The 26,387-nt window shown below is 46.7% G+C and overlaps 1 protein-coding gene across 1 annotated transcript; it reads left to right on the top strand.

Annotated features, from left to right (window-relative positions):
• Window positions 1-7,179: 7,179 nt before the first annotated feature.
• On the top strand, window positions 7,180-17,992 carry GLYCTK (glycerate kinase). The gene is made up of 5 exons (XM_033140669.1): window positions 7,180-7,582; window positions 7,794-7,797; window positions 7,902-8,053; window positions 14,172-14,347; window positions 16,940-17,992. The coding sequence occupies exons 1-5, from the start codon at window positions 7,297-7,299 to the stop codon at window positions 17,843-17,845; spliced, it is 1,524 nt and encodes a 507-aa protein (XP_032996560.1). The 5' UTR covers window positions 7,180-7,296; the 3' UTR covers window positions 17,846-17,992.
• Window positions 17,993-26,387: the final 8,395 nt, after the last annotated feature.

Genomic DNA, 26,387 nt, shown 5'->3' with positions numbered 1-26,387 from the left:
TTTCTGCCTCCCCACTTCCAGCTACTCTCTGAAGACTGGAGGAGAGACCCTCTTAAGAATATTAGGGGAGTGGGCAGGAGAAGGACTAGACAATGTGAAAAATGAGCATGGTATTTTAGCTGCTGTTCATTCATTTTCAGCTTTGTATTCTTGTTATAAAAAGTACACCTAGACATTCCGTTGTTGCGCCCATAACCTAGGTTTATATCTCAGTTCATATCTCAGTTTCTGACACTGGTTCTAACTTCATACAGCAGCGTTTCCCATCTGGTTACGTGGGAAATGATGACCCAGAACATTGTCTTTGTCACCCCAAATTCTAACTTGCCACTTTTCATTCCCCATAACCTCAGGAACATTGTCACAGTACGCAGTGCTGGCATGGCGTTTCCTGTGTTTCCCTCATAATAGCAGAAACGGCATCCATGAAAATCTTTCAATAAAACAAAACAAAAAAACCTAGAAATAAGGTATTTCAGGGTGTGAGAAGTTTACTAAACATTTTTTTTCAGTTTCCTCAAGCTCTGTGTTTATATGCTTGGGGGAGGTAACTTTCTGGAAAAGGGACATGAGCTCAGATATTTGAGTCAGATGAGATGAAGGATCTCGGGTGAAGGAGCAGGCCAAGATCTGAATTCTGTGGAGGCAGGCAAGTTGGGTAGGAGTGTAAAGGGGTAAAAAATGGGCTTTGGGTTGTCGAGAATGGGATAGCTGAGAAGTGGCTTGCAGAAAAGAGCGGATCGCTCACCTTGGGCCTTGGAGCAACGTCAGCAGCTCCTGGAATCTTAGGTTGCAGCTTTGGTAAGGAAGGTTTCATATCGGTTACATCTGCTGCCGGTCCCGATGCCCTGCGAGTGAACCTGTAATTAAGTCCTCCCAGCTACGCTGATTACATTACCTCACATTAATTCTGCAGACTTCCTTGCTTTTCATCACCAGGTGGCATCTTTCAGGGGCCTGTAATTTTTGTGAGGTATATATTTAGGGTCCATTGTAACATCTTACATTGTGGTATGTACATGGTTGTAAACCTACACCTAAAAAAAGGTAATGTGATATATATGTGTACTCTTGACATTACCACAGCTTCAAGTGGCAACTAATACGTAAAAAGCAGCCATCATAGATGGGGCATTCACCTCACCTAAACTCCTCAGGGAAGCCAGATCGTGTGCTGAGGCAAGAGTCTCTGAGAGAGATGTTATCTGATCAGATACCCTGTCAATGCACCCTCAGCTTTGCCTTGAAAAGGTACACATAGCCAGTTGTATGAAGATCACCATTTAGGAGTCTAAAGCAGTCTCTGAATGGGCCGCCAGTGTGGTGTAGCGGTTAAGACCGATGGACTTGTAATCTGGTGAACCGAGTTCGCGTCTCCGCTCCTCCACATGCAGCTGCTGGGTGACCTTGGGCTAGTCACACTTCTCTGAAGTCTCTCAGCCCTACTCACCTCACAGAGTGTTTGTTGTGGGGGAAGAAGGGAAAGGAGAATGTTAGCTGCTTAGAGACTCCTTCGGGTAGTGATAAAGCGGGATATCAAATCCAAACTCTTCTTCTTCTTCTAACATGTAGTGCAGGGTGGGGAACCTCTGATTCTCCAGATGTTGGTGAACTACATTAGCATGGCCTAATGGTTGGCCATGCTGTCTGGGGATGATCGTAGTTGGGAGGGCCAACAACCATCTGGAGGGCTACCAGTTTGCCTACCCCGGGGGTCAGCAACCTGCGGCTCCGGAGCCGCATGCGGCTCTTTGACAGCCTTGCCGCGGCTCCGGGGCGGCAGGGCCGGCGCTGCTATTTAGGCAAACTAGGCGGCCGCGCTCCTGGCCCGCCTGAGCTGCGCCCACCGCGCTGCGCTCCTGGCCCACCTGAGCTGTGCCCACCGCGCCGCGCTCCTGGCCCGCCTGCGCCCGCCCACTTCTCCAGCTAGCCGGCGGCCCGCCCTCGGGAGACTGAGGCAGGCGCTGCTGCTGCTGCTCTGCTCGGGCGTGAGCGGCCAGGGCGGTGAGGTGGTGGGTGGGGCCAGCAGGTGAGGGGCGGTCCTCTGCCCTCCTCCCCCAGGTAAGCGGCGCCGGGGGTTCCGGCGGGACTCAGGCGGCGTCAGGCAGCGGTCCAGCCCTGGATGCCTGGACTGGGAGAGATGAGGACACGGCAAAGGTACGTTTGCGTTGCGGCGTCTGCTGAGTTGGGAAGCCCAAGCTGGTCCTCTCTTCTTCCTATCTGTTGGGAGCAGAAACCTCCCCGCTTCCTTCCTCTCTCGAGTTTCTCAGTGACTCCTTTGTTTGCAAAGACTTTGGGCAATACAGTACAAATACCAGCGTCCTCTTGGGAGCTGAGTTCAAATCCAGGGGATTGCTTTTCTACCAGCTGAATTGGGTCTCGGTGGGCTTCGGCCGTTGCTTCGTGGTGGGTCAACTTTTTTGAGACCTCTTCCTCTTCCTCCGCCTGCATTTCCACTTCCACTTCGTGCCTTCTCCGGGGCTGCTTCTTCCAAGGAGCCCCTTCTCCCCGCTGCCCGGGTCTTTCCCTTCCTGGTGTGTAGATCCAGGTGTGTAGATCCGCTAGCGCCACGCCCTTTGACATTTGCATCTCTTGACCCGAGCTCAGCAGCAACTCCCTTATCGCCTCTCTAAATCGCAGCGAGTGAGATTACCTTGCTGAAAGGGGCCGGGGTGAGGGGCGGTAGATAGAGACGGAGACGCGAATGAAGCCCACCCCCACCCCCACCCCGTTTGCTTCTGGAAACAACTGGCAAAATCAACGTGCACGGGGGGGGGGGTGCATCGCAGCAACCTGTTGAGTCGCTGCCCTGCCCAGCAACTCCACCCTAGGTGTTTATTTCATTATCTGTGCTTGATAGTTTGGAGAGCTTGCCATTCTATAGAGAACATTTCACCCCATGTCTTCTGAATATTGATGGTTCCCCTGACCAAAGCACCCGAACCTTGGGATGTGTGTGTGGGGTGGGGGGTGGGGGGTGAGCCTTGCTTTAGTGAAGACACCCTAAAGCTGTTGGGTAGGCTTTGTATGCTAGATGTATTTAAAACATGTACTGTTGCCTGTAGTGCCTATGCAACATGTTGTGCCTATTACTGAAATGACCAAGCATTTTTGCCTTGTGTGTATAATACCAACCTTGCTATTATTTTCTATGTACTACATTAAGGTAAGAAACAATATATGCAGTGTTATATTTGTTTTAAATGTCGCAATTTTTGCGGCTCCCAAGTTTTTTATTCCCCCCTTCGGAAACGGGTCTAAGTGGCTCTTTTTGTCTTAAAGGTTGCAGACCCCTGGCCTACCCTGATTTAAGGCTATTGCCCTTGAGTCATAGGACAGGTTCCTTATTTGTATGTGACTTGTCAGTTGGTGCTCAGAACTTAGCTTGCCTAAATGCATTTTGCACCAAAATGGCAATAGCTGAGGGCCAAACGTAATTCTGGGGCAGCCTTTCCCAGCCTGTTGCCTTCCACCATCATCCTTGGCCACTGGGCATGCTTGGTGGGGATGATGGGAATTCTTGTCCAAAACATCTGGAGAGTACCAGGTTGAGAGAAGTTATTCTAGGACATCTCATGATAAGACATTCTCCAACCAGCACTGGTGGTCCAGAAACTGATTTTGGAGATACTGTTGACTAATCCGTGTTCATTATTGAGTGTTGTGTTTCTTTCTGGTGATTTAATGGATATTATATAGATATAATTCCAGGTACAGTGAATCATTTTGGTTAATATATGCTTGTACGTCGATTTGTAATTATCTTGAACACCTCTTTACACCTCCTCCAGTGGATTTAATAAGGAACTAGAAACTATCTCATCTTGTATAGTGGAGCTCAAGCCATAGTCAGAAGCAACATTCAGAAGAACATATCAAAATGATTTATTCAAATTAATATGCAGATTAGGACCATTATTCATTAATGGCAGCTTATGAAGTTTTCATTTAAAGGAGATTAATCTAAGCCCTTCACAATCCCCAAGCAATCCTGTCACGGAAGAAGCAATTCTCAGCAGATCTCCGCCAAGATTAATGAGGGCTTCTGGACTACGTTCCAAATAGAGGCTTCAAAGTTGGAAACGAAGGAACAGGGAAACAAGGAAACTTTGTTTGCAGCCTGGCCTGGCTGGAGCTGTTGCCAAATAGTCAAACCTTTCTCCAAGGCAACTTAAATTCAGTTTTGCCGTGGCTCGTTTTCTTGCTCATGAGGGAATAGTGGGAAAATGTCAGTGGGGCTGTGAGCTGTGCTCGTTTTCGGTCTGCTAGCAATTGAGGGTTTTTCCGTATTTATAGCCTGGTTTTCCTTTTGCAGACCAAAGTAGCTGACTAAATACCACAAACGTACACTCAGATAACAATAGATTTAAACAGCTAATACAGCATACACATCCAGAGCTTGGATCAAAATTATCAGAAGGCTAAACTGATGCACTGGGACTTCCATGACTTCCCTTGTTAATTTTGTCTCACCTGTTTGCCCCTTTTCGTTCGTTCTTCTGTGGTCTTCTCTACTGTTGCAAGTTGGTTTGCAAAAACTCCTTAGGGTAGAGTCCAGTTTCCCCCCCCCCCCCAGCTAACTTTTACTTGGAGTAGACCCATTGCAATTAATGGCCATGGCTCATTTAGGTCTCTTGATTTCAATGAGCTGCTCTGAGTAAAAAATGGTTGAATACAGGCACGTGCCTCCTACTAACATTACTTAGTAAAAGGCCTTGTGGGTTGCTTTTTGGAAATGAAACAGGCTGATTCCTTCAGCACCTTGAGAGGTTTGCATCTTGTCTTCTGCTTGGTTCTGGAAGAGATGCTCCCACCTCTTTCCTCCCCCAGCAGATTGATAAAGCTCCCTGGTCTTCTGTGTCACTTGTTCTGTGTCACCCAAAGCAGTGCCTTCAGGATGCTGCTGGAATACACATCATCCCTCTGTGCTGGTGGAAATAGACTGATTCCAGCTATGTATATCTGGAGGCTATCACATTTGCTAGCCTTGAGTCTAAAAGATATAAAAGGTCTAAACAGAGGTGGGATCGGCAGGATCCTCATTCCCCCATCCACTGTGGAAACACATCCACCTCTCAGTCGCGTGACAACAGGTGACAGCTTGAAAAGGGGCTTGCCTTTGAGGTCCCTTTGGAAATGGACTCAGAGTGAGGTCTCGTTGCCTATCAGGTGGTGGATGCTAAGACACATTGCCTTTGAAGTCCCTTTGCAAAACAGTTTGTGTTCAAATTGATTTCAGGCGGACTTTAAAGGCCATGCATTTCACTTCCAAGGGGCTGGTGGGAGCCGAGAAACTGAACCATACAGGGCTTTATAGCTCTAAACCTATAAAGCCTTGTATGACCTTGTGTGGCAGTTTCCCATACCTTGGCAATACACAGCTAGTTGTTGCGCTTGGCAGCACTGGTTGAATACACACCTCCCAACTCGTTCAAGAAATTGAATTTCTAAACAGTCTTCAAGGGCAATGCACGTGAAACACGTTGTACTTGTCCGTCCTGGAGGTTATAAAGGGACATGTGACATAGACAAGATCCTCTGTACCTAGGAGAGGGCTCAGTTGACAATCCGATGTAATCTCTTGTTGCCAAACCGGCAACCTGAGATTCCAGGAGGTATACCAGGTCAGGAAACACGGGCCACATGCAAGCCCAGTCAGTAAACTGTAAAAAAAAAACCCCGCCTTCCTCTGAAGCATTTTTGCCTCCTCAGAGTACTGAGAATCCCACACACCAAAATAATAATGCTTTGTCTCAATTTAGTCAGCATCCATTCAACCCTGACTTGCAGACGTTGGTTTTAAGAACTGTCACTGATGCTTCTAGATTGCCTGAATGGCAGAATTGGGTGTCATCAGTCTCCGTGCTTTTGCCCTGTACACAAGGTACCTGAAAGTGCAGGTTGGAGGCTGCTATTTTTAAAAATCGGATGCACTTACGAATTTCATTTTTGGGTTGGGGCGGGATCTAGTTTTTGGAATTTATTGCCAGACAGCTTTGGGTGAGGGAAATCTGGAGTGCTTTTCTTGTCTTTGGAGGCTTCTGTTGCTTAGCAGCTAGCAGGGCCTGCCTTTTTGCCACCTGTTTCAACCTCTTCATTTACAGATGGATACTACAAAAGCAACACAAAACTATTGTTCCCTCCTGACAAGTAAAACTACAACTCAGGGAAGGGGAGGAGGTAAAAGACGGTTCATCTGCTCTGAAAGGGCACCCTTTATTGTAGGGGGCAAGCAACCTGCCACCCTCCGAAGCGGATTTAGGGCAGTGCAACCGGTTCCACCGCACTGGGCGCTGAGCCTTGGGGGCGCTTCAGGGCGCTGCAACTATGATGAGTAGAAGGAGAGGCAGAGAGAGAGGGACACCAAATTTTGGCCTAGCACAGGGCCTCACAGAAATTTGAAAGACCAAAGTCTGCCCATGCTCCCAGTCCCATCAGCCTCGGCTGGCATGGCCAATGCTCAAGATCAGTGGGAGTTGTAGTCCATTAATATTTGGAGGGCCACAGTTTCCTCACCCCTGCTTCAGTGTAGGAAGACTCCATTGTTCTATCACCATGTGTGGACTCTTGGCTTCTGGACCCTTCCGAGTTACCTCCTGCCCCAGCGTTATGTTACTGTAGAGTAGCTGTGGTTACAGATCAAAAACTGGGTGGGGACATTGAAGCTCCTTGTTTTTCCCCTCATTCTCCAAAGACTGAGCTCCCTGGCTAGCTCGATCCTTTCCATTCCTTAGCTTCTCATTTTGCAACCCTAACATCACAGAGCACCGGCTTCGTACCTTCCTGTCTACCCCCACTCTGCTTCTGGTGTAGGAGAAGGCAGTTTGGTATACCGTTCTTTTCTAAATATACCGTTTTACTTAACTTGCCTCATCTAGTTTGTCTAGTTACCTAATGGGAAGGCAAATGACTTCAAGCAAGCCCTGCTCCGTAAATTATTAACTTCCTCGCTTGATCCATCAAATTGGGTAGACGAGAAGACCTCTGGACTTTCCCAGGGGGTAGTGAGTAGGCACTTCAGTTGTAGAGGCTGAGGCAAGAGTACATGCAGAGCTTCTGTGAGATGGTAAGTTAGGAGTGGAGGAAAAACCCACCACCTGTCCTCTGTCTCTTTCTTCGCCCCCTGATTTCTTAGTGTGGCTCAAAATATAAATTTTCCCTGTCCCTTGTTGCAGATACACTGTGGCTGGTTAACAACTTGGGCCATGGCCTCTCTCTTTAAGGGTTGGCCTGTTGTTGGGCAGAGCTTGCTGGCGCTCCACGGCTCGCTCCACCCGTGAGGCAGCTTCCCTCGACATGGCCCTCCAGGAGCATGGGCTTCATTTATTCCGCTGCGCTGTTGCCAGAGTCCTGCCGGGGCCTATGCTGAAAAGGGCCCTGGTCTTGGAGACAGGCGAATGCCCGAGGCTCGTGTTGCACGGTCGGCCTTTTGAACTGAGGAGGAACTTGTATCTGGTCGGCTTTGGGAAGGCTGTTCTGGGCATGGCAGCTGCGGCAGAGGACATCCTCGGAGACTACCTCGTCCGGGGAGTAATTAGTGTTCCTCAAGGCATCCAGAAACTCTGCAGCACACAGGAAGGAGGTATTGGATTCTTAAGGGCATTTCTAGTCCACGTTTTGTTAAAATAATAAAATCCTAGAGTAGGGTGTGAGGAAGCAGGGCCCTGTGGGAGGGTGATTAAATTTCATTTAGGACCTCCTAGCTCTTGAGGGTACGACACTGTCAGGCCTCAGAGCCGAGCAACTGTCAGCCTACTGGGCAATGGATCTATAAAAATGATTGCACCTCACAGAGCAGTTCAGGAAGGAACTGCCTGTAGCTCTTCGTTTGCAGAGGTTTTCAATGGTAGGCCAAGCATGTGCCAGAAGAGAACCTGTTCATCTTTTGTTAACCCCTGCAGGGCAATGTTGCTGAAGCCCCAGAGCCGCATCCAAGTTATGGAAGGAGCTAAGCACAACCTTCCTGACAGAGCAGCTCTGAAGGCAGCCACTGCTATCCAGGATTTGGCCGAGGGCCTGACAGCTGGGGACCTTCTTCTGGTGCTGATCTCAGGTAATGCCTTAGGATCCCAGGACAGGGGCTCGGGTTTTACGGAGAGAGCCTGTCCTCCCTTCCTCCATTGGCTTCCTTACTGTTCTTTCCCCTTTTTCTGATCTGATTTATATATATTTTTCTTCCCACTTGTGAAGGGAAGAAGCCATGCACAAGCTTACCTAACAAACTAGTCAATTTGTCTGTGCAAAGAAAGCAGAACTGGAGCGGTAAAGTGGCTCAGAGTTGTTCCCAGTGTGACTCCCACGCTGCTGGCAGCTTCGTAGCTTGTGTGTTCGAATGTGCTCTTCTAGCAGCAGGATAATTGCATTTTCCTCTCCTCTCTCTATCTACTTGCTTTGGAAACAGTGTCACTGTTGACCCAGGTAGTCCTGTCTGCCATCTGTCCTCTGTTCCTCCATCTTAAGGAAAGCTGCATTTTGGGAATCCTGCTGGTGTGGACGAAAGCGTAATGTGGAATGCTAACATTTAGTTTTAAGTCTCCGCATCAATAAATTACTCTGCTGAAATAGATTTTGCTATGTGATCTTCGTCAGTTGTTCTCTTTCTTTCTCTGTTTCAGTCTTCCGCCTCAACCTTTCTTGTTAAAGTAGTTGAGATCTGCGGGTCTCACTTCGCGATTAATCTCTGCGTTAGATCTCTGTTCTTGCATTGATGTTTCCTGGCTCTCTCGAAGCGCCACTCTTGCCTTTGTTTCTCACAACACTCGCATGCACTTGAGGTGGCAAGGTACACTTTCTCCAGGAGATGGCAGCCCTGAACCACGAAACGCAAAAGCAATGCTATTCTAAAGTGCTGTGGAATTGGCAGGGCGCACTGAGCCTACATAGAGCAGGGTTTAAAGAAATGTGTCTGGGAGCTGCTCTGAAGAGTTGAGAAGAAAACGAAATATTCTCTATATTTTATTTTTAATTTTGCATTCATGTGCAGTCATGAAACTTGCCTTTTCACAAGGAGCTTAGGTGATATCAGCAAGCCTGTAGCTTTTCATATTATATGGATTGTTGTATTGCTGCATGCTGAGTGTGGTGCAGTGGGTCAGTGGGTCTGGCTGTTAACCAGAAGGTTGGTGGTTCAAGCCCAAACAGGGATGGCTGTGGGCAGGATTCCTGCATTGCAGGGAGTTGGAGTAGATGACCCTCTGGGTCCCTTCCAACTCTTGCAATTCTGTGATTCACCCACAGATTGTGTTACTGCCCTGTAGATGGAAGCTGGCCTAAAAAAGTTGTGCTGGCACTTCAGTCATATCTTGGATGACACTGGTTTCCTAGGTCAGTTTCATACAAGGTTCAGGCTTGGTTTTGTCACTGAAACTGCCTTGGTTGTCTGTAGGTTCCCCTACATTTGGGAGGGAGGCAGGGGGAGTGTGTTCCACGTGACTCCTTGATTTCCTGACAGTTTTCGATTCCATTAACTATGGCTTCCTTAGTGTCTCTGAGTTGGAAGCAGGGGAGCTGCTTGATGGCCAGATTCAGGAATTGGTGCTGGGGGATGTTTTTTAAGACGCATGAAGCCTCCGATGTGAGTTTTACATGGTCGCTTTTTATCCCCCCCCCCCATGCTGTTGTTCCGGATGCGATGACACGCGACCTCTGCTCCCCCCACCCCCACCCCAGTAGATGTGGCAGTGGATGTGCTGGCCTTGGTGATGGACTAGATGAGAGCCAGCAAACTGAAGCTCAATCCAGATAAGTCTGTTAGTGGACCACTTCCTCTGTCTCAATGAGTGGAATGCCTCCAGTTGTTCATGAGCTTACATTTCCCTTAAAGGAACAGGTGTGCAGCCCCAAGTATTCTTGAATCCAGCACTGTCATGGGAGCGCCTTCTGCTAGCTGTGGCTGGTAGCCAGCTGTGAGTGAGAGTAGCCTGGCTTATGCTGTGTATGCTCTGACAACCTCCAGGTTCACTACTGCAGTGCATTGTACACAGAGCTGGCCCTTGAAGATGGTTTCGAAGCTACAGCTAGTGCAGAATGCAGCAGTGAAATTAGTAACTAGGAGGACACGAGCATATTGCACCGATTCTGGCTCAACTGCACTGACTGCCAGGTTGTTGTGTTTTTCTGGGTGCAATTCAAGAGCTAGTTTTGACCTTTAAAACCTTATATGGCTCAGAAGAACTGCTGTACCTGGTTTCCCCGTATGAACTTTTTCAGATTGTAGACCTACTCCTGCTGTGTCTGCCACCATTATGGATGCCAAATTTGTGGTAATGCAAAGTTTATGGCACAGAAATGGATGAGCAGTGGTTGTGGCAGGGGCAAAAGAAGGATAGAACAAGAGGCAACTTATCTGCGCATCATTCAGAATGCATTTCAACTAAATTTGTATAGCTGTACATACTTGATACTAGTGCAGTAAGTTATTTTATTTTAAGTACTGATGTTTGCTATATGCTATTATTAAATATTAGGGCAGGTAAAACATTTAAATTTAGCAATATAAAGTAGTAAAGCACAGATATCCCACAACCCAAACATAACTCCAGTATTTCCTTAACACAGAGAAAGTATGAATAAACTAGGTCAAGAGATTTGTGTGGCCTGCAGGAGGGAAGAAATTCCAGTTCTGGGAGGCACCAACTAAGAATACTGGCCTGGACACCTGATAATATTTTAATATGTGGAGGTTAGACCAGAGCAATTGTTAGGGAACTTAGTGGGGAGAAGGTGGCTTCCAAAGTACTCCTCCCTGCTCATGTGCAGAAACATCCACTGATTCTTACCATGGAAATACATTGCATTTTATACATACATACATACCAACATACATACCAACATACATTTATACATACATATAAATACATACAAATGTTCCCATGACCATTCCTCAGTGTTTCCAAATCAACTCAAACAGGGAGCTAAATTCTTCCATTATCCACTGTGGGTCCCTGGAAGCTGCGTCCCTCCATTTCACAGTTACAAGCCATCTGCCATGCTTGGGAGAGAGAGTTCCGGATTCTACAACACCAATCCAAAATGGATTACCTGAATGAAAGTGTTGTATGATGGGAATCTCCTTGCCCTTTGGCTGCCTTTTTATTGGGCAATGGTTCTAGACCCTCAAAGCCTACTGTAGCCAGCTCTGTGTTTCTGGAAGCTGGTTCAAAACTCCCATCTAAGAGAACGCTCCCTCTCTGGCTACTCTTGACTGGATTGCTGGTGACTGAAGAATGTCATGCCTACTTAGTGGTTTCTCTGGTTTGTCATATTTGCCAGATGTTGTGTCTCAAATCTCAGAGCATTATCATTTAATGGTAGCTTCTTGAGCTGACTCTGTGTACAAGATTGCCCTCTACTTTTTTCACATCCTCTTGATCATATCTCTCTGTGGTGGTCCTGTTAGTTGTGATCGCACATCCGTCATGCGGGCTGCAAGTACGTCTGGTGCTTGAGCTGTTTTTCTTCCTCCCTTTCCCATCCCTTGTGTCACTTGCCACAAGCTTTTATCTGCACTTCACTTCATTTCTCTATTTTGCATAGCCTGGTGCTGTTTTTTTACGCACTCTTCGCTATGAACGAGGTCAATAAAACAACGAAGATTGCTCTGCGCTGCGTTAGTGTTACTTTGCTCGTTCTCTCCTGGCAAACTGTTCCCTCTGTAAATCAAGGGGTGGCAAATTCAAACAGATTACAGGGCAAACTCTCTACCCTCCGGCAGGTTCCCAGGAGCCATAACCATCTACTGAAAAGTCCCCTACTCTAATGCACGGGGAGTAGCTGGTCTGCTGGTTAACTTCTAAAAATACTGTCTGCCGTCTAGCACCAGTTTCCTTCCACTCCATCTGCATAACAAAATCTCTTTGGCAAGCACTGCCCCAGTTGGAATTCCTTTAACCAGACTTCAGCACCCAGCAACCCTTCCAAGACCCCACTCCCCTGCACCTTGCCTGTCTAAATATCCCCTGTTGTCACCCGACTCCTCCTCTGCAAATTTCTCTGTGGGCCACTGCTGCCTATTCCGCACCCTTGCTTCTCAGCTGCAAATGCCAACAAGCTGTCCGTTCTGCACTCTGTTCTGCTTCATGCGTGTGCACTCTCCTGTACACGCCACCCTCCTGACATCTGAGCTGCTAATTTAAGGGAATAGTGGAAGAGGCTTGCTGCAAAGCGCATGTGGTAACAGCCACTTGCCCTGGCAGGAGTGTTGCTCCCTAGCCCCAGAGCCTTGGATGAATAATTTGTGTGGAGTGGGTAGGATGCCGCAGGCCACGCTGTGAAGACCACAAGAAGTCTAATAAAGCCCCCAGGCTTTACATTTGACAGCCTTGTCTGGGATCATTCTTCTTTCTCAAGTCTTTCCTGAACTACGTTTGGTCTGGCCTGAAAGAGAAGCAAGGGGCAAGAATAACATGCAACCACACCTATGTAGAGCAGGTCTCCCTCCTAGCTACTGGGACACGGACAAAATGGTATCTGGTGTGGCTTGCTTGCTTGCTAGCTAGCATTTATATCCTACCTTTCCTCCAAGAAGCTCAGGGGAACAGCCATCATTCTTCCTCACTCCCATTTATCCTCACAACAGGTTAGGGTGAGGGAGTGACTAGCCCAAGTTCCCCCGTTGAGCTTCATAGCTGAGCTGGCCTCCCCCATCCTCGTCTGATCACATGGAGTTGGTGGTACTGAAGAATTGTCAGCAGATGGTGGTGCTTGGCTGCCTTGGTTTGCCTCATGGGTGGCTAACTTTTGGCCTTCCAGATGTTGCTCGGGGTTGGAGTCCAACAACATCTGGAAGGCCACCCCACCGTTTAGTTCCACCTGACTTACAGAGACAGAAATGGAAAGGTGGCAGCAGAGGAAATGAGCCCTGCTCGTGGCTACAAAGGAGGTCAGAGATGTGGACACTCCCGCCATCCTTTTTACCAATATGTTCGTGCAAATGTTCTCACCGCTCGTTCAGCAAACCAGTTCCCTCAAAGACAAATCAGTTCAGCTTCTTTTAAACAGCTTTGCATCTCTCCCCCCCCCACAAAATCCAAAGACAAAAGTGCTGTTCTAGAATGCTTTTGCTGACTTCTATTCATCACTAAAACATTCCTCACCATCTTGGGACCTAGGACACCCTAAATCCAGCTTTGCCTTCCAGCCACCTCTCCTCCAGCCACATATTTTGGCCCATATTTTGGCTGAGTGGCAGGAGATGGTGGCCTGTGCATTGGAAGGTCCTCTACAGGTCAGGTATAAGCTATCCAAAGAGGCCTCTAAGAATCAGTGGAAAAGGCTCGTCTTTTTTCTGGTGGTGTTACAAATGTTAGATTTCTTTCCATCACACTTTTGAATGAAGGTTCCTGTTTGTCTCATTGGAAGGCTCCTCTTCACAATGACCTGTATCATCACCTTTTTTGTCTTCTCTTTTTGATCCTTGACTTCTTCTCTCATTCCACCCTCCTCCCCCACCTTTGTTATACCAGTGTTGCTATATCTCCCTCCTTTTTCTTTTCCCATTCACTTTCAGCCTCTGCCTCGTTCCTTATCCCTGAAAGCAGCAATTTTCTTTCTCATTCACTTTCTCATCTTTTCTTTCCTGTTTCTCCCCCACTGCGCACTCCTGTTCCCCCCGGACAATCTTTCTGCAGATTCCTGTCAATCACCACTCACCATAGCGATCCCTCTGTCCTTCAGACTATATTGCCTCCGCCATCATTTCCCAAACCTTTTCTTACACATTATAAAACTGATTGTCTTGACGTTCATATTTAAACACCTTCCTTCGGTATCAGCTGAAGGACAAAGAGCTTGTCCAGTCTTTTACCGTTTCTCCATTAGTTGCTGGAGTTACTTATGCTGTGATTTTACAGGTTCAGAACTGTACTGAGTCGTTGATGAAACAGTGATGTATGTTTGAGAAGGAGGACTAATGCATTCAGGAGTCTTTATGCGGATCTTTGCTTCAACCAGTTGGTATAAAAGCACTCCCAGTTGTCATTCCAATAAGCTGTGCATGCAGCTGAAAAAGAATTAGGAAAAAAATATGCTTCCAGTGCAAGGGAAAGGGGAAAGCTGCCTGCAAAATGTCTCCCATTGCTCTCTTTCTGATACAGGACTGCTCTGTATGTGGTCATGAGAAGGAGCCCCGCTGTGTAAAAATGTACTGACTGTGAAGTTCTCTTGCATTTTAGGAGGAGGGTCAGCACTTTTACCTGCGCCCATCCCGCCAGTCACCCTGGAAGAGAAGGAAACCATCACCAGGTTACTTGCTTCAAAGGGAGCTACCATTCACGAGCTGAACACCATCCGAAAGGCCCTCTCCTTGTTGAAAGGTGGGGGGTTGGCACGGGCCGCCTATCCTGCCCAGGTGGGTATGAGATGCTGTCTGACTTTGCCCAGCAAGGTATCTGAAGAAGTGTGCATGCACACGAAAGCTCATACCAGGAACAAACTCAGTTGGTCTCTAAGGTGCTACTAGAAAGAATTTTCGATTTTGTTTTGCCCAGCAACTCTGTGAACATTTAGAAAGGAACATCTTTTGTAACTCCAGGTCAGATGTGGGTGGCATGGATAGACTTGAAGTGGAGAAGGAGTGGGCAAGTTGTTTGTTTGCTGTTTATGTTGCTGTTTTGCCCTCCTTAACATCAGTGAGCATAAACTTGGTCAGCTCAGTTTCAGTGGAGCTGAAGAGAAGATGGCAGGTAGTCAAAAAGCACCTGAGGAATGGTGGGCTACTGACCTTGAAAGATGACCAACATCTGTCTGCTTAGCACTCAGGAGAGATCTGCTTCCGTATTGCACTCAAGACTCTGTGGACAGTGAAGTGGTAAACCCCAAATTACACACCCAGAATGAACTATGTAATCACACACACAAATCAGAGAGGAAGTCTTTTTAAAATATGTCTGCTTTTCTTTTCTTATTCCCCCCCCTTTCCCTTTGTTTGTGCAGGAGTGAGGCTGAGCTTGGAAAGGAAGGAGGATGGTGGGGGAATGGAGAGGCAACGGGGTATTTAAAAGCCACTAAAGTAGGACAAGCTAACGTGGTGCCTTTCAGACGTTGCTAGACTCCCAACTTCCAATCAGTTGAAGTCCTCATGGCCTAAGGTCAGGGGTGATGGGAGATGTAGTCCAGCAGCAATTGGAGTGTACTATGTTGTCTCCCAATCCCTAAAAAAATGTGCCCCTCTGGAAATTAGCAGAACCCCAACCTTGGGGGAACCTTTTTTTAAAGCCCTGAAGCCATTACCAGAGGATTATTCCATATTTTTTTACACTGCCTTTTCATAACCATGAGAGCTCAGAAGTTTCCTTTTTAAATGAATGAATGCAAAAGAAGCAATAGATTAGGGTCTCTTTATTGAACAGACCACTTTAGCAGGATAATGGAATTCTGTGCTAAAAATCCCAAAGTATCCAAGCAAAATCCCAATTTATACAGCAGTTGTGGATTATGCGAATTAGGTATATTCCTAGTTCTTAATTCACATTTCACACAATTTGCACATAGTTGGTTGGGGGTAAGAGGCAGGGAGGGTAAAGTACCTTTCATATTTAACAACTCCAGAAGTCTTATACATTAATATATGTTTTTTAATCATGGACTGGGAAGGGTCAGCTGTTTCTCAAATAAAAGCGAAGGGCAGAAATCAATTCTGTCTGAGTGGTGGGAAAGAGATTGCCACTTTTGGAGTCATTTTCAAAGGCAGTTGCTCACCAGTGGCGCGGCTGATGTATTCAGTGCAGTGTTTAAAGACATGGCTGGGTCATTCACTTCCAATTTTTGCAGAAGACATGCAGGATAAATGAATGTGAATGATTGTAGCCATTTGTTTTAATAGGATGAACCCTGATCGAGAGTCTTTCTGCAGACTGAGAGCCCTTCTCCTCCTCGTCTAGCTTTCCTCACTGCCACCTTGTCACTATCCTTTCCCCCCTCACCCTCTGCTGCTGTGATGCCTGCTTCTGCAGGACTCACTGCCACTGCTGGTACCTGCATAGCTATGCCTTGATACCAACACTGTTTCACACTTCCTCATACTGCAGCAACAGTGGGATTCAAAAGGCATTGCCTTTGGGTCCAGCTTCACTGGAGAGCAGTCCTGCAGGAGCAGCATGTTAGCCAAGGGTGATGGTAAAGAAGAAGCTTGTCCCACTCCATAATGATTGCTGGACTGGGGCAGCAGCTGCTGGCAATACCATCTTCCACCTGGGCCAGGAGGAGGAGGAGGAGGAAAGAGGCTGCTGGCTGCTCCTTGGTCAGTAACGATGCTTGATGATAACGTAGCTCGAGCCATTTGCTTCCCCTCGCCCTCCTCCCTTGGTGCAGCTGCAGTGGTAAGCGGAGAAAGGCAGCCAGCTCATGGCAGTGCCTCCAACTTCCTGGAAGGGATGGCGACAGGGCAGCCACCTGAAACAGTGCTGTGGCCTCCAGGTTGAGAAATGCCAAATTAATCTATTACGTTCATCTGCGCACAGCTCTCGAGTATACTTTGTATTTAGGCAATGCGCACGTGCTGCAGCAGGCGTCATATCGGAAGCATTCCCTCTAAAGGGAGAATGCCTTGTTTCAAGATGGTGCTTGCTATCTGCGGTTTTTATAAATACGCATGAATCTATTTAAACATTGCAGCCCTAATCCTCAGCATAAATTCTATGGAGTTCAGCGGGGTTGACTTTCTGCGTCGCTGGTTAGGATTGCAGGCTCTTTGACTTATAGCTGAATCTATAAAGTGCCTGCTTTGAAACCAGTTACTCCCGAAGTGTTATGATGGGATGGGAAGCCCCCTCTCTGGGCTGTTTCACACCCTGTGCAAGTCATCGCACGATCTTGCAGTCCCTGTGTGATTAGCATGCATGGAGGATCTCGCCCTCCTCCTTCTCCTCTTGCAGTTAAGACTCAAATTCAGAGCAGGCACAGTGGAACGTTAATGAGCCATTCCTGCCTTCCTTGCTTCTAGGTATTGAGCCTCATCCTCTCCGATGTCATTGGGGATCCTTTGGACATTATTGCAAGCGGCCCCACTGTTGCCAGTTCCCACAGCGTCCAGGACTGTTTTCACATATTGACCAAATACAATATGCTGGACACCTTGCCGCAGTCTGTGCAGACCGTGCTGTCTGGCTCTGCCACAGGACATAACACTCCTAAAGACTATTCCCACGTCTTCAACGTTGTTATTGGCTCAAACAGGTTAGCTTTGGAGGAAGCCCGGTGCCAGGCAGAGGAGCTGGGTTACTTGACCCTGGTTCTGAGTGACGCAGTGTGTGGGGAGGTCGGCACAGTGGCTCGTCTCTACAGCCTGTTGATTCAGCTCATTTGCCTGAGCGCCGTGAGAGGTGCCCAGACCTACCTTTTGAAAGACAAGGTGGAAGCAGCACTCTCCAGCCTGGAAGCACAGCTGGCGATCCCGGGCTTGAACTGTACGGACGCTTTGAAAGCTTTGCAAGAATCCCAAGCAGGAAGACCCGTTTGCCTTCTCGCCGGGGGAGAAACCACCGTGCAGCTTCGAGGAAGTGGGAAGGGGGGACGGAACCAAGAGCTGGCTCTGCGAGTGGCTTTGGAGCTGCACAGAGCCAAGTCCACGGAGGCTGGCAGCTTCCTGGAGGAATACAAAGTCGTGTTCCTGAGTGGCGGAACTGACGGGCAAGATGGGCCGACAGAGGCTGCCGGGGCCTTCAGCAGCCAGGAGCTGGTGCATGAGGCTGAGCAGGAAGGCTTTGACGTGGGAACTTTTCTGAGCAATAATGATTCATACACATTCTTCACCGAGTTCCAAAGAGGGCGCCACCTTTTGATGACGGGCCTGACGGGCACAAATGTCATGGACGTTCATGCTGTTTTAATCAGAGCTAGAGGTGGTTAGCGATGCACCAGACATTCAGATTCTTCTTACTACAAAGGAAGAACTATGGGCAAGTCTGCATGAAGCAGGGAGCCTTGCTGCCCAGACTGTCAGTGTCAGATTCCAAAGGTTGCAATTAGACACATGGTAGATGTTTCCAAGGCAAAAGATAATTATAATCCTGGATATTAAGGTTGCATTAGCACCTTCCTGGTTTAAGACTACTAACATAATTTTTTTTCCTGATAGGCTTTTTTTTTTAAAAAAGTATCTTTTAATTGATTTTTAAAAAGAGGATAAATGCTTTAATTGGATAAATGCACTCTGTGTGGAGCGTCCCTTGCATTTGATCCAGAAGCTACAGCTAGTGAAGGACACTGCAGCACAGTTGCTGGCAGTAGTAAGACCTTGCCATAGGATTCTGCAGATACCTCCACACTCCCATCCCAGCCACCATGGAAGGGTTTGCTGCTGTTTCTCTTCTGCCACTGGTGCTCTGATGGGAGAGGCCAAAAAAGGGAGCATTCTGGGGCTGGGGTTGGAAAAGGCTTTGGAGCTGCCCTCCCATTCCCCTGACACACACCCAGAACAGGAGAAAAAAATACACCAGCCCTATAGTACTTCCATTAGGAGCACTCCCCCCTCCAAAAAAGACTTGACTGAAAGAAGAGGGGAGCAGAAAAAGGATCACTATATCAGATCTGTCTTCTGTTTCCTGTATGTACTATAGATTCCACATCTTTTTAAGTCTGCTGTAGGCTAAACATTCTACCCAGACACTACCTACTAAGTGATACAATCACACCTCGTGTTTCGTCCCACGGCAACCCGGAAGTATCGGAACAGTTACTTCCGGGTTTTGCTGCTTGCGCATGCGCAGAAGCGCTAAATTGTGCCGTGCGCATGCGCAGACATGGTGCTTCTGGGTGTGAATGCTTCGAGTTGCGGACGTGCCTCCGGGATGGATTATGTCCGCAACTCGAGGTTCCACAGTACCTTCTTTTTGTTAACAGGAAAACTGTCTTTCATGCTCCCTCTCTCACAGTGACCCATGTCTAACGCACTGCCCATTATGAAATAAAAGAAATATATTTGCTGATTAACTCATATGGTTATGAAGTTCTTCTTTCTATAAAGGGATTACATCTGATTTTTTGTCTTCACATTTTGCTTGGCAACTCGTGACTATAGACACAAGCCTTTGAAACTGAAGAAAGCATTTCAATTATGTTGGTATATTGTAACTTCTTAATTTCATGCATTGGCCCTGAATTTGTTGTATTTACCATCACTAAAGCAAAATCGGCGTCGTGAGGTGGGACACATTCTCCTGTGTTCCTTTATTTTGTAGTATGCTTGGCTTTGTTTTGCATTTCCCAAATAAGCATTTTTTTTTTTTTTTAGGATTCCCTGCATGGGGGTGCCAGTAGGTTAGCCTACTGTGTTAAGTTTCCCCAGCCTGGATCTGACAGGCTGAAGTTTCCACAGCTCAGCCTCTGGATCCTTGACAAGAGCTTGGAACAGAGAATCTAATTGACCAGATTCAGGGAGCATATGCATTTTAGCTATGATCTTGGAGTCATTACTAACACTGAAGTGGGAGAGTGTCATCACCTGTTATGGGAATAATGGCATGATGAATAGTCCAGATGTACCAGCACAAATGTAACCTAACCCTGTGACCTTTGGCTCACCCTTTTGAGATGGCATTTTCTTCCTGGTTGATATTTCATGGCGGAATGCACTGTGCTACGCGAATGCTGCAAGCTCTCCCATGTATTGTTTTGCATGCTGGCCAGAAAAAAACAATGCAGCCTCAAGTTTGTGACCTTTTTAACAGTATAAAGTCAGAAGTCACTGTCACTCTGATTAACTCCTCTAATCCCACAGAACAAAAGCAAGAAAGCCTGCAGAGGCAACCGTCCTGATCCCAATTTGCTGCGCTGCAAAATGCAGGCCATTATTCGAGTGTCGCCAGCCAAGTTTGCGTGTCCACTTGAACAAAACAATGAACAAAACCAGTCTTTCATCATATTTTGTCACATAATGGGGGTTATGTGAATGGGTCATTGTCGCAGACCTGGATTTTGCTCCTATGTGACCCCTTTCCCCAGTGTGGTTGATAAATTAGTACTGCAACCCATTCCTCAGCATATTTACTTGGAAAGCAAGACTCAAAATCATCCCAGTGTCACTTAGTCTACACATGAAAATGCTGAGGATCATTGTCTTAGTTACTCCAACTTTACTACTCATTCTAAAACGCTTCCAAATCATTGTTTGCTACCACCTGTTGAAATAAATATATATCTGCCACCTCTGATTTAAAAAAAGACTCTCGGCTTTCTGAGCATGGTTAGGTTGTTAAAACCCAGCTGCATGGGTGGTGTTCATGAAAACATTTCCATACAGCTGTGCAAATGTCTGAAAGGTACTCCCCACACACTGTATCTTCCCACTCAGTTCTTGGGTGACTTAGTCTGACAAAATCCAGCCAGTTCAGAAAAGGATACATTTAAACAAGGTTGATAATTGTTTGCAATATGTAAAACAGCAGGGTAAAAACATTGGTTTCTAGCTAAGATAGCATTAAATAAGGGAGCATAATTACCATAGGTTTATTTTATACCGGAGGTTAGTAATCCCACCCTAGCCAGACGTTCAGCTTGCATTACAGCATGGACATCTGTGTGTGGCAGAGTCATCTTAAGAAGGCTTTTGGGCAGAAAAGAATTACCATTATGGAAGGGTGCTCCAACACGCGGCCCAAGGACTACATGTGGCCCTCAAGGCCTTTTTGGTGGCCCCCGGCAACCTTGGACAACACTGCCCCACAGCCCTTGCACTGCCTTCCCAAAGCCAGGTAAGGAGGCATTAGGACAGGGTCCTAGAGTCCTCCCTCCTTCTTCCCAAAGCTAGTTAGCGCTTTCCCAGCTTTGGGAAGGAGGTGGGAGGGCTCTAGGACCCTGTCAGAGCCTCAAGCCTCCTTCCCAAAGCCCAGCTCCTTGCTTCAATGGCTTTGGGAAGGCAGCATGAGGGGGCATCAAATTTTGGTCTTGCTCCTCTGCCCCCTGCACCGCACTACAAGGCAGTGTGTGGCCTGTGGGTTCTATATCGAAGTACTCTTGTGGCCCAGTTGGTATTAAAAGTTAGGCCGTCCTGCATTATGGGAATACTTACAGGGAGGAAGTTGTTTGCATCAAAGGCATGCAGATTAGGTATCTCAATTGGAGGCTGCTTCTGTGGTTTAGCGCATGAAAGGACAAGATGTAAGACTGAATCCCAACAGGACTTAAGAGCACCCTTGTAAGAGTGGGGAAGCATCCCAAGAGGTGGTGTATCAGACGAATTCCATATGGACAGAATACAGGGAGAAGAACTTCAAACTTGATTTCCTCAAAGAAATCCCCATAGCTTGGGAGATCAGAGTAAGAAGGGAAGCTGCTTGGTTTTATCGTTGAGGTTTACAATCAAGTGGCACATTTAGCTAGATTATGAGAATGGCTCACGGCGCATTTAGCCAGAGCAATCCTTCTGGCATGTGGGACAGGGTGTGTGTGATCCTTGCAAGTTGTGAGCCTGGAAGAGCTCAGAGTATTCCTAATGGATATGTGTTAACCTGGTATATCTGGAACATTTTGAAGTACCAAGGACAAATGTGTTTTTCCTTCTTGGTACCAGTATATTTAGCTGCAGAGAAAGCATAGCACATCTGAACGATTTAGCATCATGCAGGTGTCTAATGGCAAATAAAATGTGAGCTTTTTGCTAAGAAATAATTGTGATTGCGCAGCTTCTGTTTTTGGGGAGGAAAAAAAATTAAGGGTTTTTTGTTGAAATCACTCTGAAGCATTTAAGCTTACCGAAATCTGCCTCCCTGCAAAAGGAGGGTCTGAGCCGACTGATTATCTGGCCTCGCCATGCTTTCTGCATCTCCCACAGCAGCGGCCACAGAAAAGAAACAATTTCTTTTATATCGGCAGAGTTCTTCATTAATCCTTGAAGATGCTGCTTGCTCTCGTTCTCAGACAGGTTCACAAAGCTTTTGCAGCATTCACTTCTCTAGGGTAATCCCTGAGCTGTTAAGTCTGCATAGATTTCACTAGCAACATCCCTGTGCTGCTACTGCTGCTGCTGTTGTTGTCTTTTTCTTCTTTTTAATGGAACGCTTCAGTGATGATTAAAATAAATTCCTCTTGTTAAAGGGAAAAGGCGCATTAAACAACGGTTAGATGAAAGGAGGCTGCTTTTTGAAGCACACTTCACATCAGTGTTCAGTTGGTTCCTTTTTCTCCCTGGATACTTTTTATCTTCCAGCTTCCTTTTCTTTAATGAGGCAAAGGCAGGAATGGGGGAAGTTGGTCAAGGACAACGAGGCTGCAAGAACACTTTCACTTTTCCAATGTTCTCGTTCTCTCTCTATCTCTCTCTCTCTCTCTCTCTCTCTGTGTGTGTGTGTGTGATGTGTGCATGACACTTAATACTCACTGGAAGGCCATGTAAAAGAAAGAAAACAAAGCAAATATCTCTTAGAACCTGGTAGCTACAGTTGTCCCATAACAACCACCAGCGGGTTTTTTTTTTCCCCTTTGGGGCAGGGGTTGAAAGAGGGAAAGAACTGGCTTCTGAACACACGCTGTACCTAATACCATCACATGCCAAAACATGTTTTGTGAGGGATGGTCAGGTCTGTGTAAGCAACAACAATGAAATTCTTTTAGTAAACTATCAAACATTTAAAATCATGTACCCAAGCAATCAGCACCACAGAGCTTCCAGGAGTATTAACCTAGGAGAGAGGTGTTGTTGAGACCTCCATTTGCCTCCAGTGTAACAGGGACTAACAGCACTTTTATATAGCTCCTGCAAAGTGGAAATTAATATCAAGAATGACCAAGCATTGCTTCAGGATGCCTTTTGGGAAGTGATTCACTAACAGACATGTAGATGCCCCAGTAAAAGAGAGAGAGAATGTGTGTGTATACACGTAACACAGAGATTAGAAGAATGCCCACCATTCATTTGTGCTCGTGGCCATGTAAATGAAGCAGGTCATGTTGCCTACTTTAGCTATCTATTACATTATCATAAGAGCCCTCCTGTAGCTCAGTGGGTCAGTGCATCTGGCTGTTAACCAGAAGGTTGGTGGTTTGAGCCTACCCAGGGACAGCTATGAGCAGAATTCCTGCATTGTAGGGTGCTGGACTAGATGACCCTTGGGCAGTGTTCGAAACTCCCATTGTTCTAGGCGCATTTTGCGACAGGGAATTTCATTAGCGCGAGCAGTTTCTGAGGAAAGGAGGACCTTTTTCTGCCTCCCCACTTCCAGCTGCTCTCTGAAGACTGGAGAAGAGACCCTCTTAAGAATATTAGGGGGGTGGACAGGGGTAGGACTAGACTCTGTGAAAAATGAACATATTTTAGCTGCAGTTCATTCATTTTCAGCTTTGTATTCTTGTTATAAAAAGCGTGCCTAGACATTCCATTGTTGCGCCCATAACCTAGGTTTAAGGTGCCATTTAACTCCTAGCTTTCATATCTCAGTTTCTAACACTGCCCTCAGGGTCCCTTCCAACTCTAGAATTTTATGATTTGTTCCAAACCAGCCCAGCAAGGGAGGAGGTGAGTATATCCCAAGGAAAGGGTTCCTCAACTGGCCCATGAACAGCTGGTGATCCAGGAGCTTCATGCAGGTAGTCCACAGTGTGTCCAAAAATACAAGTAAAAACCACACAGCATCTAGCACAGCACAGTACCATTTCTACAATGGGGGGAAAACACTATTAAGTTCTCTACCGATACAATTTTCAAGTGGACTGGGAGAGCAGTTTGAGAACCTACAATTATGGAAGCGAAATGACAAATAGGTAACAGGCTGAACTTTGCTTCTGGCTTCCTGAAGAAGCCATCTGACCAGCATTTTCTCCATTCTGGTATGATGGAGTCATCCATACCTGTGTGACACTCTCCTCTCACTATGATGCAAATAGTTTTTGATAAGTTTTGTCTTTGACCAGAGCACAACAATGGCTCTCTCTACCTTCTATCACCTTCACCCGTTTGAAAAACCATTGTCACGACTCCAGCCAATATATTTCACACTGCTAAGTCCCAGGAGCAGGAGACACCTTGTTGGCCCTTGCTAAAGCTGACTTTGTGGCATGAAAGTATATTAGAAGCGTATCTTTAGGTTTTATGGCCAGAATGTAAGGTAGTGGTGGATGAGAACTGTCGGTCGCATGTAACACCTGAAGGCAGACCTATACAGGCAGATTTTAATTGTTTCAGGGGTTTTTGTGTTTTAATATTTTGTTGGAAGCCACCCAGAATGGCTGGGGCAACCAGTAAGATGGGTGACATATAAATAATAAAATTATTATTACAGCATAGAGAGTTGTAGCTTACATTCTGAAACGGTTCGCTGGATGGCTGGCATTGTATCTAGGCCTAAAAAGAAAGCAAAGCAAGGAGTGGCTTTGAATGGGGATGCCAACCAGGCACACATTCAGCCTCAGGAAGTTTGTAGTCCTAGACAGAAAAAAAGGATGAGCAATGTAACAGCTGGCAAGGCACTTCCTGAGGGCTGAGCTCATTTTTGTAATAGGAACACTTGTGGCCAAACAAGTGCTAATGGTTGGGATAAGTAGCAACCTTATTAACTATGGAAGCTTTTGGAACTGAATTAAAAATCTTGGCTTCTAGCCTTACCATCGCTTGGGCCTCTTAGGAGACATTAATATCCCTACTCCACGGCATTCCTATTACCGCTTCATTAAGGATCAGATAATGACATGTATGGATAGTTTATTCTGCGCAGAGGCTGATTAATGGCTAATATTTCACACGGTGCTTAATGGGACCTTCTTTTATGAAGTGAGCAGAAAAGGTTCTCCTATAATCTCTTCAGCAAACTGAGTAATTCTACCCATTTGCACCAATGTGACAGATTTAACACATACTTTTTTTTTAAAAGCCCCAAATGTTTGAGAAACTTGGAGGAAGATTATATAATCCTGACGAGGAGTCAAAGTCTGTGCACCTCTTCCCTAGTTCTGTATTGCTACCTAAACCTACACGAAGGCCGAGGCTATCAGACTGCAGCGTGGGCACAATAATTTGTCAGCGGCCTCTCTCTCTCTCTCTCTCTCTCTCTCTCTCTCTCTCTCTCTCTCTCTCTCTCTCTCTCTCTAACAGAATGGACCCTGCAGTAAGACATGCTGTGTGAAGTTTTAGAAGGAAGAGTGGGCTATATGACCTTAAAACTTCAACTAGAGAGCAACTTAACCTGCCATACAACAAAGGCACGTAGCAAAGACACCTGCGAGAATGTGAAAGTTTTAACCATCTCTCCTCAGCCTCACACATACACCTAAATATGTTGCCTCTCATCCTTTCTTCATGTGTAATGCCAGGGTGTGCTTGTCTTCCAGTGATGATGGAGGAATACTTCAGAAAACTGCTTAGAAGCAGGGGCTTGAATATACTGCTCCAGGCACGCTTTCTGTAGTTAAAAAGCCAAGCTTCTTAAGGTGCACCTGTGCAGATGGCCAGGTATGAGAGAATCTGACTAGAGAAGGCTCTCTTCCGAAAGCCTAAGATACAAGGCAGAAGGTTTACTATTCCCACCAGCCCTGGACAATTATCTCGGGGTAAGACAGCCAGTTTCTTCTTGGCCCCAAATGACAGGCCAAGTAGAAAATTAACCCGAGAGAGAGAGAGAGAGAGAGAGAGAGAGAGAGAGAGAGAGAGAGAAGCATAAAAGGGATGTGACAATTCTTCCTCTGAGGGACTGCTTCTCAATCAAACTGAACTGAGTTCTCACAATAATAATTTCAGATTTCCCTTTTTTGTTTTAAGAATTGCTGCAGTAGAAGTTGTAGAACCCTAAAGCACCTTTATACATAGTACATCTTGTGACAAAATAGGTGCCCCCCCAAGTGCCTGGAGAGCATGTTGTTGCATATTAGGATTCCATTCACACAAACACACCCCACATCGTGGTTCATCACATTTTTGCACTGCAGTTCAGTTTTGGAAGACAGCCCTTTATCAGAGCGTGGGCAGATGAAAGTATTTTTCCCTCAGAGCCAGCCCACCCATGAGGCGGGGTGAAGTAGCTGCCTCAGGTGGCGGAAACACAAGAGGTGGCGCCCCTGCACGTGCCCTGAAATGCCACTGCCAGAGAGGCAATCCAGGTAACTCCACCACCCAGCTTTGCCACTGGGTGGGAAGGGAGATTTGCCAAGGGCTTCTTCATACCCTTGCCAAATTTCTTCCCACCCCCAGAAGAAGCTCTTGCAGAACCTCCACACACACACACCCCATCGCGGGGGCAGCAGCAGGGCGTTTCCCCTCAGGCACCAAAATATATTAGGCTGCTCGTCCTCCCTGCCTCCATTCCCTCCATGGTCTTTAGGGTTCTTACTAAAGGCAAATACTGCAGCCATTCTTACGCACTTAAATAGTGGAATGCTACATGTTTGTATGCATACATAATCCAACACAGCGGAAAGCAGATCATCACTGCATAATCATGCCCATCACTTCTAAATTGTTATCTGAA

This window comes from Lacerta agilis, chromosome 2, assembly GCF_009819535.1.
Source record: "Lacerta agilis isolate rLacAgi1 chromosome 2, rLacAgi1.pri, whole genome shotgun sequence".
NCBI classification, from domain to species: domain Eukaryota; kingdom Metazoa; phylum Chordata; class Lepidosauria; order Squamata; family Lacertidae; genus Lacerta; species Lacerta agilis.
Note: the sequence above shows the minus strand (reverse complement) of the source record. Positions and strands in the feature narration are given on the sequence as shown.